The sequence below is a fragment of the Rhinoraja longicauda genome, chromosome 26 (genome assembly GCF_053455715.1).
Source record: "Rhinoraja longicauda isolate Sanriku21f chromosome 26, sRhiLon1.1, whole genome shotgun sequence".
In the NCBI taxonomy this organism is placed as follows: Eukaryota; Metazoa; Chordata; class Chondrichthyes; order Rajiformes; family Arhynchobatidae; genus Rhinoraja; species Rhinoraja longicauda.
In genome coordinates, this window is record NC_135978.1 from 7,159,851 (window position 1) to 7,172,022 (window position 12,172).

General features: G+C 47.9%; 2 protein-coding genes across 3 annotated transcripts in view; one reads left to right on the plus strand and one right to left on the minus strand.

Moving 5' to 3' along the window:
- Window positions 1-924, minus strand: part of vkorc1l1 (vitamin K epoxide reductase complex, subunit 1L1) — a 38,208-nt gene extending 37,284 nt beyond the window's left edge. For both annotated transcript variants that reach the window (XM_078422319.1, XM_078422320.1), the window contains exon 1: window positions 702-924. In XM_078422319.1, the coding sequence (XP_078278445.1) occupies window positions 702-892 (191 nt within the window). In that variant the 5' untranslated portion in view covers window positions 893-924. The remainder of the gene's footprint in view (window positions 1-701) is intronic.
- Window positions 1-12,172, plus strand: part of LOC144606219 (argininosuccinate lyase-like) — a 368,098-nt gene that overhangs the window by 178,485 nt on the left and 177,441 nt on the right. The window lies entirely within an intron of this gene.

Sequence of the window (12,172 nt, forward strand, 5' to 3'; positions counted from 1 at the left end):
CTTTCAGCGTTGGGTCCCACCACCTGTCAAAGGCTTACCCTGAAGGGATGGTGTGAGATGCAAATGTGAGTGCTCACAATCACGATGCTCGAGACAATCTAGAGAAACAAGTATAGTTTATTTGCAAGTCTGCAGAGTTGGGTGTCTCCCCTCTCTCACAGATGGCAACATTGAATGCTTACAAAACGTGTAGGAAGGAACTGCGGGTGCTGGTTTAACATCAAAGACAGAGACAAAAGGACGGAATAACTCAACGAGACAGGCAACATCTCTGGAGAACATGGATAGGTGTGTGTGTGAAAGAACTGATTTATACCGAAGACACAAAATGCTGGAGTAACTCAACGAGACAGGCAGTATCTCTGGAGAACATGGATAGGTGACGTTTCACAGAGTGCTGGAGTAACTCAGCGGGTCAGGCAGCATCTCTGGAGAACATGGTCTGGATAGGTGTGTGCAGGAAAGAACTGCAGATGCTGGTTTACACCAAAGATAGACACACAATGCTGGAGTAACTCAGCGGGGCAGGCAGTATCTGTGGAGAGAAGGAATGGGTGACGTTTCAGGTCGGGGCTCTTCTCCTGTCGATGGGGGATGAGGGGGGGGGGGGGGGTTGCGGGAAGGACTGGGGCTGGCCTGGCTCTCTCCTTCCCCTTCTCCTCGCCTTCCCTCATCTTCCTCCCTGCCGCCGCCAGACTCACCTCGACCCGAACACCTTGGAGCAGCTCATCCGCTCGCTCAGGTCGCACATGGCCACGTAGCCGGGGTCGCTGCCCCGGGCGCTCTCCACATGGTAGGCGTAGACGGAGAGCAGCGCCCCGAGCAGGCAGACGCTGCCCCGAGCTACTTTCTCCCACCTCGGGGTCGCCACTTTCAGGATGGGCGCCGCCATCTTGCCTTCCTCCCCCCCGCCGCCGCCGCCGAGACGCCGCGCACTCCCATTGGCCCGCGCCGGCGCCCACCACGTCACCGCCCCGCCCCTCCCCTCCCCCCCCCGCCGCCCGACGTCATTAGAGGTGCGCCCGCCTGTGGCAGCAGAGGTTTCAGGCTTGGCACTCAGCCACATGGTACCTGCCTCCAGAGACATGTCAAAAGTCAAGTTGGAAGTCAAGTGTCAAGTGTCAAAAGTCAAGTTGGAAGTCAAGTGTCAAGTGTCAAAAGTCAAGTGTCAAGTGTCAAACGTCAAGTGTCAAAAGTCAAGTGTCAATTTTGGAGTCAAAAGTCAAGTGTCAAAAGTCAAGTGTCAATTTTGGAGTCAACTGTCAAAAGTCAAGTGTCAATTTTGGAGTCAAGTATCAAGTGTCAAAAGTCAAGTGTCAAGCTTGAAGTCAAGTGTTAAAAGTCAAGTGTCAATTTTGGAGTCAAGTGTCAAGTGTCAATTTTGGAGTCTAGAGTCAAGTGTCAAAAGTCAAGTGTCAATTTTGGAGTCAAGTGTCAATTTTGGAGTCTAGTGTCAAAAGCCAAGTGTCAATTTTGGAGTCAAGTATCAAGTGTCAAAAGTCAAGTGTCAATTTTGGAGTCAGGTGTCAAAAGTCAAGTGTCAATTTTGGAGTCAAGTGTCAAAAGTCAAGTGTCAATTTTGGAGTCAAGTGTCAAGTTTGAAGTCAAAAGTCAAGTGTTTCAATGTCAGTTTATTGTCACATGTACCACGTGTAAAGTTTGGAGTCAAGTGTCAAAAGTCAAGGGTCAATTTTGGAGTCAACTGTCAAGTGTCAAAAGGCAAGTGTCAATTTTGGAGTCAAGTGTCAAGTGTCAAACGTCAAGTGTCAAGTTTGAAGTCAAGAGCCAAGTCCAGAGTCAAGCGCTTTATTGTCATATGTCCCAGATAGTACATTGAGATTCTTACTTGCAGCAGCACAACAGGATATGCAAACATAGTAGGCTGTAAACAATATAATGAATGAGAAAAAAAAAGTTCAGTGTGTATATATACACATACTTGCATATACATGCACTAAATGTGTAGGAAAGAACTGCAGATGCTGGGTTAAATCGAAGGTAGACACAAAATGCTGGAGTAACTCAATGAAACGTCACCCATTCCTTCTCTCCAGAGATGCTGCCTGTCAATAGACAATAGACAATAGGTGCAGGAGTAGGCCATTCAGCCCTTCGAGCCAGCACCGCCATTCAATGCGATCATGGCTGATCACTCTCAATCAGTACCCCGTTCCTGCCTTCTCCCCATACCCCCTCACTCCGCTATCCTTAAGAGCTCTATCCAGCTCTCTCTTGAAAGCATCCAACGAACTGGCCTCCACTGCCCTCTGAGGCAGAGAATTCCACACCTTCACCACTCTCTGACTGAAAAAGTTCTTCCTCATCTCCGTTCTAAATGGCCTACCCCTTATTCTTAAACTGTGGCCCCTTGTTCTGGACTCCCCCAACATTGGGAACATGTTTCCTGCCTCTAATGTGTCCAATCCCCTAATTATCTTATATGTTTCAATAAGATCCCCCCTCATCCTTCTAAATTCCAGTGTATACAAGCCCAATCGCTCCAGCCTTTCAACATACGACAGTCCCGCCATTCCGGGAATTAACCTAGTGAACCTACGCTGCACGCCCTCCATAGCAAGAATATCCTTCCTCAAATTTGGAGACCAAAACTGCACACAGTACTCCAGGTGCGGTCTCACCAGGGCCCGGTACAACTGTAGAAGGACCTCTTTGCTCCTATACTCAACTCCTCTTGTTATGAAGGCCAACATTCCACTGGCTTTCTTCACTGCCTGCTGTACCTGCATGCTTCCTTTCATTGACTGATGCACTAGGACACCCAGATCTCGTTGAACTCCCCCTCCTCCTAACTCCAGCATTTTGTGTCTATCTGGCTACACTGAACATAGTTTGCAGAGAGAGTAGAGCAGGGGACTGAGCATGCAGCCCTGAGATGTCCCTGTGCTGTTGCTCAATGAGGTGGTGTGGTTGCCAAGTTGAAGTGGAAGTCGAGGATCCAGTTGGATAGGGATAAGCAGAGATCCAGTTCCCCAGGTTTGAAAGGGATGATGGTGTGAAATGCTAGTCGATGAACAACAGCCTGACGTAATGTGTAGGAAGGAACTGCAGATGCTGGTTTAAACCGAAGATAGACGCAAAATGCTGGAGTAACTCAGCGGGACAGGCAGCATATCTGGAGAGAAGGAATGAATGGGTAATGTTTCGGGTCGAGATCCTTCTTCAGACCGATGTCAGGGGCGAGGGAGATACATAGATTAGGAAGTGTAAAGTGTGAAAGTAGGACTAAGGGAATGGAGATCAAGGAAAATGTAGAATAGATCATTGTTAACTGGGAGAAGGTAACAACAAAGCAAACAGATAAAATGTAATTGGAGACAGTCAGACTGGTCGGAGAACTGGGACGGGGGAGGGTTGGAAAGAGAGGGAAAGCAAGGGTTTCCTGAAGTTAGAGAAGTCAATATTCATACCGCTGGGGTGTAAGCTGCCAAAGCGAAATATGGGATGCTGTTCCTCCAATTTCGCTGTGACAATGGAGGAGGCTCAGGACAGAAAGATCAGTGTGGGAATGGGATGGGGAGTTAAAGTGTTTGGCAATTGGGAGATCAGGTAGGTTTAGACGGACTGAGCGGAGAGCCTGACGTGTATCTTCCTGGTGTTCAAATGGTGCAGCGCAGAGTGGAGAGACAGCAAGATTTCATTGGTGTCGATCTGTCGTGGCAGTGGGCAAATTGAGGTGAGTCCACATCGTTACTGCGGCAGGAGTTGACGTGTGTCATAACCAAATTATAATAATTCTTAAGCAAAGTACCATATTAAGGTGGATTCGTGCCAGATCTTATAGCGTAATGACACTATTACATTATGTATAAAAGGGATGCATAAATGAAATCAAGGTGATGCAGGTCAGAGCAGCAAATTAATAAGAACGTGACTGACACTATGTTCGCGACGGAATCATAATCGGTAAGAAATTTTAATTTCCTGTCGTCTTTGGCAAGATGAAAAATGGACTTGGGGGAAAGGGCAATAAAGCACTTATGATTTATGAAAATAGAGCCTTTGTTAATTCATTGTGTTGCAGCATAACATGTTGAAACTTGTGCGTAATGCTTTGAATTATGGAATGGGTCTAGACCAACCATTTGCATTTGTAACACATATTGATAAGGTCGTAAGTGATAGGAGCCTAGTTAGGCCATTCGGCCCATCATCTACCGTGCCATCCAATCATGGCTGATCTGTCTCTCCCTCTTAATCCCATTCTCCTGCATTCCACCCATAACCCTTGACACTGGTACTAATCAAAAAAAATATTGATGATCTCTGCATTAAAAATACTTATTGACTTGGCCTCCACAGCCTTCTGTGGCAAACAATTCCACAGATTCACCACCCTCTGACTAAAGAAATTCCTCCTCATTTCCTTCCTAAAGGAACATCCTTTAATTCTGAGGCTTAGGCCTCGGAGTCCTAGACTCTCCCACTAGTGGAAACATCCTCTCCACATCCACTCTATCCAAGCCTTTCACTATTTGGTAAGTTTCAATGAGGGTCCCCCCTCATCCTTCTAAACTCCAGCGAGTACAGGCCCAGTGCCGTCAAACCCTTTTGACAAATAATGAGCAAAATTATGCTCAAAGTGGCAGAGAAGCATTGCAAAATGTTTTAGGTGCAAACGTTTCTTCAACTTTTATTGGTTAGATTCTGGTCACAGATGATTAGTCTCCATTAGCAATTTTTGACCCTAAGTTGGCAATACCACCAATCGCTAAGTTATCGTCTTATCTTAATACGATCACACAATTGAACATACAAGTTCAAATCAAAATTTTGGATTTATGTTGTTGTGTATAATAGAAACTGATCCAGTGTGGAACAAATGACACAAAATTCGACTCAACTGATGGCACAAGACTCAACTGAATGGAGTCAGGTCTGAATAACAAGGACACTCCTTTTTATTGACCACAGCTCTGCCTTCTACACCCGTAATTCTAATCAAACTTATTTCCAAACTCTAGCACCTAGGACTTTGTACCTTCAGCAGCCTCCTCTGCGAATGGATCCTTGATTTTCTGCCCCATTGACCTGAATCTGTAAAGAGAAGCGACCAAACATCCTCCACAGTAATTCACAACACAAGAGCCCTGTACAGACAGCAGCCGTGGTCAGGATCGAACCTTGGTCTCTGGGGCTATAAGGCAGCAACTCTACCGCTGCGTCACTGTGCCGCCCATTTCTTCCTCCACGATTAAAATGGTCTACCTTGCCAACTATTCAAGGGAAAAAAGATTTGGAGTCTGTTGGAATAGGTGGGGCCTTTTGAAGTTGGTAGACTGTAGACCCAATGGTATGAACATTGAATTCTCCAATTTTAGGTAAACTCTCCCACATAACATCCACTTCACCCCCCCCCCCCCCCATCCCCCCCACCCCTCCCCTGAGCCCTGGATGACCTTGCACCTACCTCTCCCCTCTCCTCTACCTCCACCTACATTCCCTACCCTGGCTACACAATTCGCACCTCGTCCATCGTCGAGCTTCATAATTCACAACTCAGCTGAGAAGGTTGTTGGCTGCAACCTTCCCCCCATTGACGAACTGTACACTGCAAGGGCCAGGAAGCGAGCGGGCAAGATCATCTCTGACCCCTCTCACCCTGGCCACAAACTCTTCAAATCACTCCCCTCCGGAAGGCGACTCCAGACTGTCAAAGCCGCCCCAGCCAGACATAGAAACAGCTTTTTTTCCGCGAGTAGTAGCTCAACTCAATAACCAAAAGTCTGTAGCCTCCTTTTGCTCTGGTATTTTATTTCATTCACATGTTTAAACTATAATGTTTTATTAATGTTTTAAGCTTTATTCTTAATTGTGTACTGTATGTTCGTGTTGTTACTTGCGAGCGGAGCACCAAGGCACATTCCTTGTATGTGTACATACTTGGCCAATAAATTTATTCAATTCAATTCAATTTAATCCTTCCGTCTCACACCTTCTGTGCGTTCATCCCTGGCCTTTGTCCAACCACCAGTCCAGCCCCCTCCATCCTCACCTGTGTTTACCTGCCGTGCTTTGTCCTGCCTCTCCACATGTCTAGCGTTCTTTCCTCTCACCCCTGCAATCAGTCTGAAGAACGGTCCCAGCCTGAAACGTCACCTATTCATGTCCTCCAGGGATGCCGCCTGACCCGCTGAGTTACTCCACCATTTTGTGTCTTTCCTTGCTAAACCAGCATCTGCAGTTTCTAGTTTCTAGTCAAGAATATTTTATTGTCATATGTCCCAGACAGAATAATGAAATTCTTTTAGACTGTAAAGATATTGGAGTTGATACTTGCAATGGAAATAGGATTGGTGCCTACTTTAATTTTTTTTTGTTCTTTCGTTAATTTAGAGATTATCGTTTATAACCCTTTTTTAAAAATGCATTTTAAAATTGGATTATTGATTGATGGAGTAACCATCTTAATTGGCAATGACAAGCTCAGTCAATGTACACTTATGAGATCAATATTGTGGTCAGAGAGTGTGTATGTTGGCCGAGGATCATAGAGTCTTACAGCGTAGAAACAGATCTGTCGGCCAATCTTGCCCACACCGACCAACACGTCCCAGCTACACTAGTCCCACCTGCCTGCCTTTGGCCCATGTTCCTATAAACCTGTCCTATCCATGTACCTGTCCATATGTTTCTTAAACGTAGTGATAGTACCTGCCTCAACTACCTCCTCCGGCAGCTTGTTCTATACACCCACCTCCCTTTGTGTAAGAAAGTTACCCCCAAGGTTCCTATTAAATCTTACCCTGTTCACCTTAAGATTTTAGAGTCAACTATAAAGGATGGAATTCTCTGCCTCAGAAGGATCTGTGGAATTCTCTGCCTCAGAAGGCAGTGGAGGTCAATTCTCTGAATGCATTCAAGAGAGAGCTAGATAGAACTCTTAAGGAGAGCGGAGTCAGGGGATATGGGGAGAAGGCAGGAACGGGGTACTGATTGAGAATGATCAGCCATGATCACATTGAATGGCGGTGCTGGCTCGAAGGGCCGAATGGCCTCCTCCTGCACCTATTGTCTATTGTCTATGAGGTTATGCAGTACTTAGAAGTTCACAATAAACTAGGCCACAGCCAGTAAGGCTTTGTGAAGGGAAGATCTTGCCTGACGAATCTGCTGGAGGTCTTTGAGGAAGTTAATAGCAGGACAGACAGAGGGGAGGCTGTAGATGTCGTTTACCTAGATTTTCAGAAGGCCTTTGATAAGGTGCCGCATGTCAGGCTGCTAGGGAAGAGGAGAGCCCATGGTATTAAAGGGAAGGTGCTGGCGTGGACAGCGGGTTGGCTGGATGACGGAAGGCAGAGTTGCAGTAAAAGGCGCTTTTTCAGGTTGGCTGCCGGTGACCAGTGGAGTTCCACAAGGGTCGGTGCTGGGGGTGCTTCTCGTCACGCTGTATATTAATGATTTGGATAAGGGGATTAGACAAAAGACAATAGACAATAGGTGCAGGAGTAGGCCATTCGGCCCTTCGAGCCAGCACCACCATTCAATGTGATCATGGCTGATCATTCTCAATCAGTACCCCGTTCCTGCCTTCTCCCCATACCCCCTGACTCCGCTATCCTTAAGAGCTCTATCCAGCTCTCTCTTGAATGCATTCAGAGGTTTGGCCTCCACTGCCTTCTGAGGCAGAGAATTCCACAGATTCACAACTCTCTGACTGAAAACGTTTTTCCTCATCTCCGTTCTAAATGGCCTACCCCTTATTCGTAAACTGGGCCCCTGGTTCTGGACTCTCCCAACATTGGGAGCATGTTTCCTGCCTCTAACGTGTCCAACCCCTTAATCGATAAGATCCCCTCTCATCCTTCTAAATTCCAGTTTCGTTTCGGGTCGAGACCCATCTTCCCCATTGGCCATCCAAACTTCTAACCATGCTAGTGCCAAGAGGTTTGAGAAGTGTCGGACGGTGGACACTGTTACACGGTGTTTAGCAAGGGCTTTGACAAGGTCTCATATCTCTTTGACAAGGTCTGTGCAAACGCACACAATGGATCATGCCAAAATTGGATACAAAATTGGCTTGATGGTAGGAGGTAAAGTGTAGTCATGGAGGATTGTTCCTCAGATCGGAGACCTTTGCCCAGTGGTGTGCCACAGGAATTGGTGCCGGCTCCCTTATTTGTCATTGTTTGTTCAGCTCAATTGAGAAAACAGGCAAGGCAGGGAGTGACTGATGAAATTTAACATCTGTGAGCAATTTTGGGCCCCACACCTGAGGAAGGATGTGCTGGCTCTGGAGAGGGTTCAGAGGAGGTTCACAAGAATGATCCCAGGAATGAGCAGGTTGACCTATGATGAGCGTTTGTCGGCACTGGGCCTGTACTCGCTGGAGTTTAGAAGAATGAGGGGGGGGACCTCATTGAAACAGACTTGTGAAAGGCTTGGATAGAGTGGATGTGGAGAGGATGTTTCCACTAGTGGGAGAGTCTAGGACTAGAGGTCACAGCCTCAGAATTAAAGGACGTTTTTTTAGGAAGGAGATGAGGAGAAATTTCTTTAGTCAGAGGGTGGTGAATCTGTGGAATTATTTGCCTCAGAAGGCTGTGAAGGCCAATTCAGTGGATATTTTTAAGGCAGAGACGGATAGATTATTGTTTAGAACAGGTGTCAGAGGGTATGAGGAGAAGGCAGGAACATGGGGTTAGGGGGCAGAGATAGATCAGCCATGATTGAATGGCGGAGTAGACTGTCCATTCCCTCCACAGACCTGCTGGCTTCCTCCAGCACTTGATATTTAAAAGGGTGGCACAGCGGGGCAGTGGTAGAGCTATTGCCTTACAGCGCCAGAGACCTGGGTTCGATCCTAACTACGGGTGCTGTCTGTACGGAGTTTGTACGTTCTCTCCACGACTCTGCGGTTTTTCTCCGGGTGCTCCGGTTTTCCTCCAACACTCCAATGACGACAGGGTTGAAGGTTAATTGGCTTTGGCAAAGGGCGCATCAGTTTGCTGGGATCGCTGCTGGTCGGTAGGGACTCGGTGGGCCGAATGGCCTGTTTCCGCGCTGTACCTCTGAACCAGACTAAACTGAATGTACCGATGACCATTTATCCGCAGCACATTACTTCTTCAAATAACTGCAGTAAGTTGGTTAAACATGATTTTCCTTTCACGACACCATGTTGACTTTGCCTGATTACCTTGCATTATTGTCAGCGCCCTGCCGTAATGTAGTCAATAATAACTCCTAACTCCTAACATTGTCACTGTGCCAGATGTCGGCTCGCGGGTGGTGATGAATCAGCACATGGGCGAGAGATTCAGAATGCTCGGTTGAGTGGTGCTGAGACAACAGCATCTCCTTCAACGTCAACAGACCGAGGAGCTAATCGTCATCGGGGACCTGGGGTGGAGGGGACTGCACCGAGGAGTCCCCTGTAACCTGTTCCTCGTGCGGTTGGTACATAGACTCGCCAGCTGCCAGCCACTGTTGCGGGCTGGAAGAATGTGTGTACCACGTGTACACGGAGTGTGTGAGCCTGTGTACCGCGTGTACACGGAGTGTGTGAGTCTGTGTACCGCGTGTACACGGAGTGTGTGAGTCTGTGTACCGCGTGTACACGGAGTGTGTGAGTCTGTGTACCACGTGTACACGGAGTGTGTGAGCCTGTGTACCGCGTGTACACGGAGTGTGTGAGTCTGTGTACCACGTGTACACGGAGTGTGTGAGTCTGTGTACCGCGTGTACATGGAGTGTGTGAGTCTGTGTTCCGCGTGTACACGGAGTGTGTGAGTCTGTGTACCGCGTGTAGATGGAGTGTGTGAGGTTGCAGCCCCTGTTCCAATATCTAAAGGGGCTGCTCCTTGCCTTCTGGCTGCACTTCTCACCCACCATCCTCATCTTTGGACACCCTGTAGGGGAGAGGTAGGGCCAAAGATGTCCTGGTTGGGTTGCTCCTGGGCCTGGCCAAGCTGACCATCCGCGACGCACGGCGCCAGGCGGAAGAGGGCTCTGCCCGAGCCAACTGCCTGCCCCTTTTCCGGGGTTATGTCCGCGTTCGGGTGGTGTTGGAAAGGGACTATGCGCTGTCCACGGGCACCCTGGGAGATTCCCGGGACCGCTGGGGATTGGATGTATCCTGGATGGGGATTGTAATATAACTGTATACTAGTTTCATTTGGCGTATTTGTTTGCGTTGTACTCTGGCGGTGGGTTCTGTTTTGTTTTACTGCATTGTAAGTATTGTTTTTAAATAATTGAATACATTTTTATGATTGAGAAAAAAGGAGCTGGTCATCGACAAGTGAAAGGGGAAGTCAGAGGGTGGTGAAGGTGTGGAATTCTCTGCCTCAGAAGGCAGTGGAGGCCAGTTCGTTGGATGCTTTCAAGAGAGAGCTGGATAGAGCTCTTAAGGATAGCGGAGTGAGGGGGTATGGGGAGAAGGCAGGAACGGGGTACTGATTGAGAGTGATCAGCCATGATCGCATTGAATGGCGGTGCTGGCTCGAAGGACTGAATGGCCTACTCCTGCACCTATTGTCTATTGTCTATTGTCTATTGAGACCACGAGCCCAGTTTACAATTGGTGGGTTGGTGGTGCAGAGTCGGCAACTTCATACTCCTGGGCAACCCCTGTACGGAGCTCTGTCACAGGGTCAAAGGAACCCAAAGAAACGTTTCAAAGTCTGCATCCAGGACCGCCTCCAACAAGAACTGGCCCCACAAGAACTGGCAACCCCTTGCCAGTGACAGGCGTGTAACCACGAGGAAGGCGGGCAGCAGTTTCAAAGACGCCTCCTCCGTGTGAGACATTGCCATTAACCCAGGATGAGTCAGCCACTGGGTTGCTTGTTCCTTCACAGAAAAGCACTTTAATTCAGCACCGCCCCCTAAAACAATGTCACAGGAATGTTTGGGGACAAAGCAGCATTGTGGTTTAATCTCGAGCCTGTGCCGGATTTGGATTTCTGTCAGAAAAGCACTCAGAACTCAATAACTGTCCATGACCCATTAGGGCGGAGGCGGTGCAGCGGTAGAGTTGCTGCCTTACAGCGCCAGAGATCCCGGTTCGATCCCGACTACGGGCGCTGTCCGCACGAAGTTTGCACGTTCTCCCAGTGACCTGCGTGGGTTTTCTCCGAGATCTTCGGTTTCCTCCCACACTCCAAAGACAATGTAAAATTGTCCCTTGTGTGTGTAGGGTAGCATTAATATGCAGGGATTGCTGGTTGGCGTGGACTCGGTGGGCCAAAGGGCCTGTTGCTGCACTGTATCTCTAAACAAAACTAAACTAAATCCTCCAAGGCCAAACCCCTACACACCAGCCTCACATACTTCATGAATTCATGTTCATAAGCAGAATAATAATTCAGCCCCTCAAGTCCGTCATTCAATCATGGCTGATCTATCTTTCCCTCTCAACCCCATTCTCCTGCCTTCTCCCCATAACCCCAGACAAATCAAAAATCTGTCAATCTCCGCCTTAAAAATACCCATTGACTTGGCCTCCACAGCCTTTTGTGGCAATTAATTCCACAGGTTCACCTCCCTCTGACTAATGAAATTCCTCCTCGTCTACTTTCTAAAGGCACTTCGTTTTCAAGTGGACACATTCTTGAAATCCCAGTACGAATGGAGCTATTGAATTTCATAATTTAATCATCCATCCTCAAGGCATGCAGTCACACCTTCACTATTTACTTAGCCTCCTTTTAAAGAAATGAATCAAAACGAATTCATTGTTTTTGAGAGAAGTCCATTGCCTGTATCCATTACTCAGTGAAAAGTGATTCTTTGTAGTCACAGGGTTTGACGCTTAATTTTGTATCGCGTTTCCAAGTTTGGAACGACCGGGCGGCACGGTGGCGCAGCGGTAGAACTACTGCCTTACAGCGCCAGAGACCCGGGTTCGATCCTGACCACGGGCGCTGTCTGTACGGAGTTTGTACGTTCTCCCCATGACCTACGTGTGTTTTCTCTGAGATCTTCAGTTTCCTCCCACACTCTAAAGACGTACAGGTTTGTAGGTTAAATGGCTTTGGTAAAATTATAAATTGTCCCTAGTGTGTTTCTTAGGCCCCCCTCGGTCATGGCTGACCAGGGGTGATGCATCCTAGTTGGCTGCTTGCTCCACACCTCGGCTAGAGCAACGTCGCTTGTGGCTGAAGTGTGTGTAGGATAGTGCTAATGTGCAGGGACCGCTGGTCGATGTGGA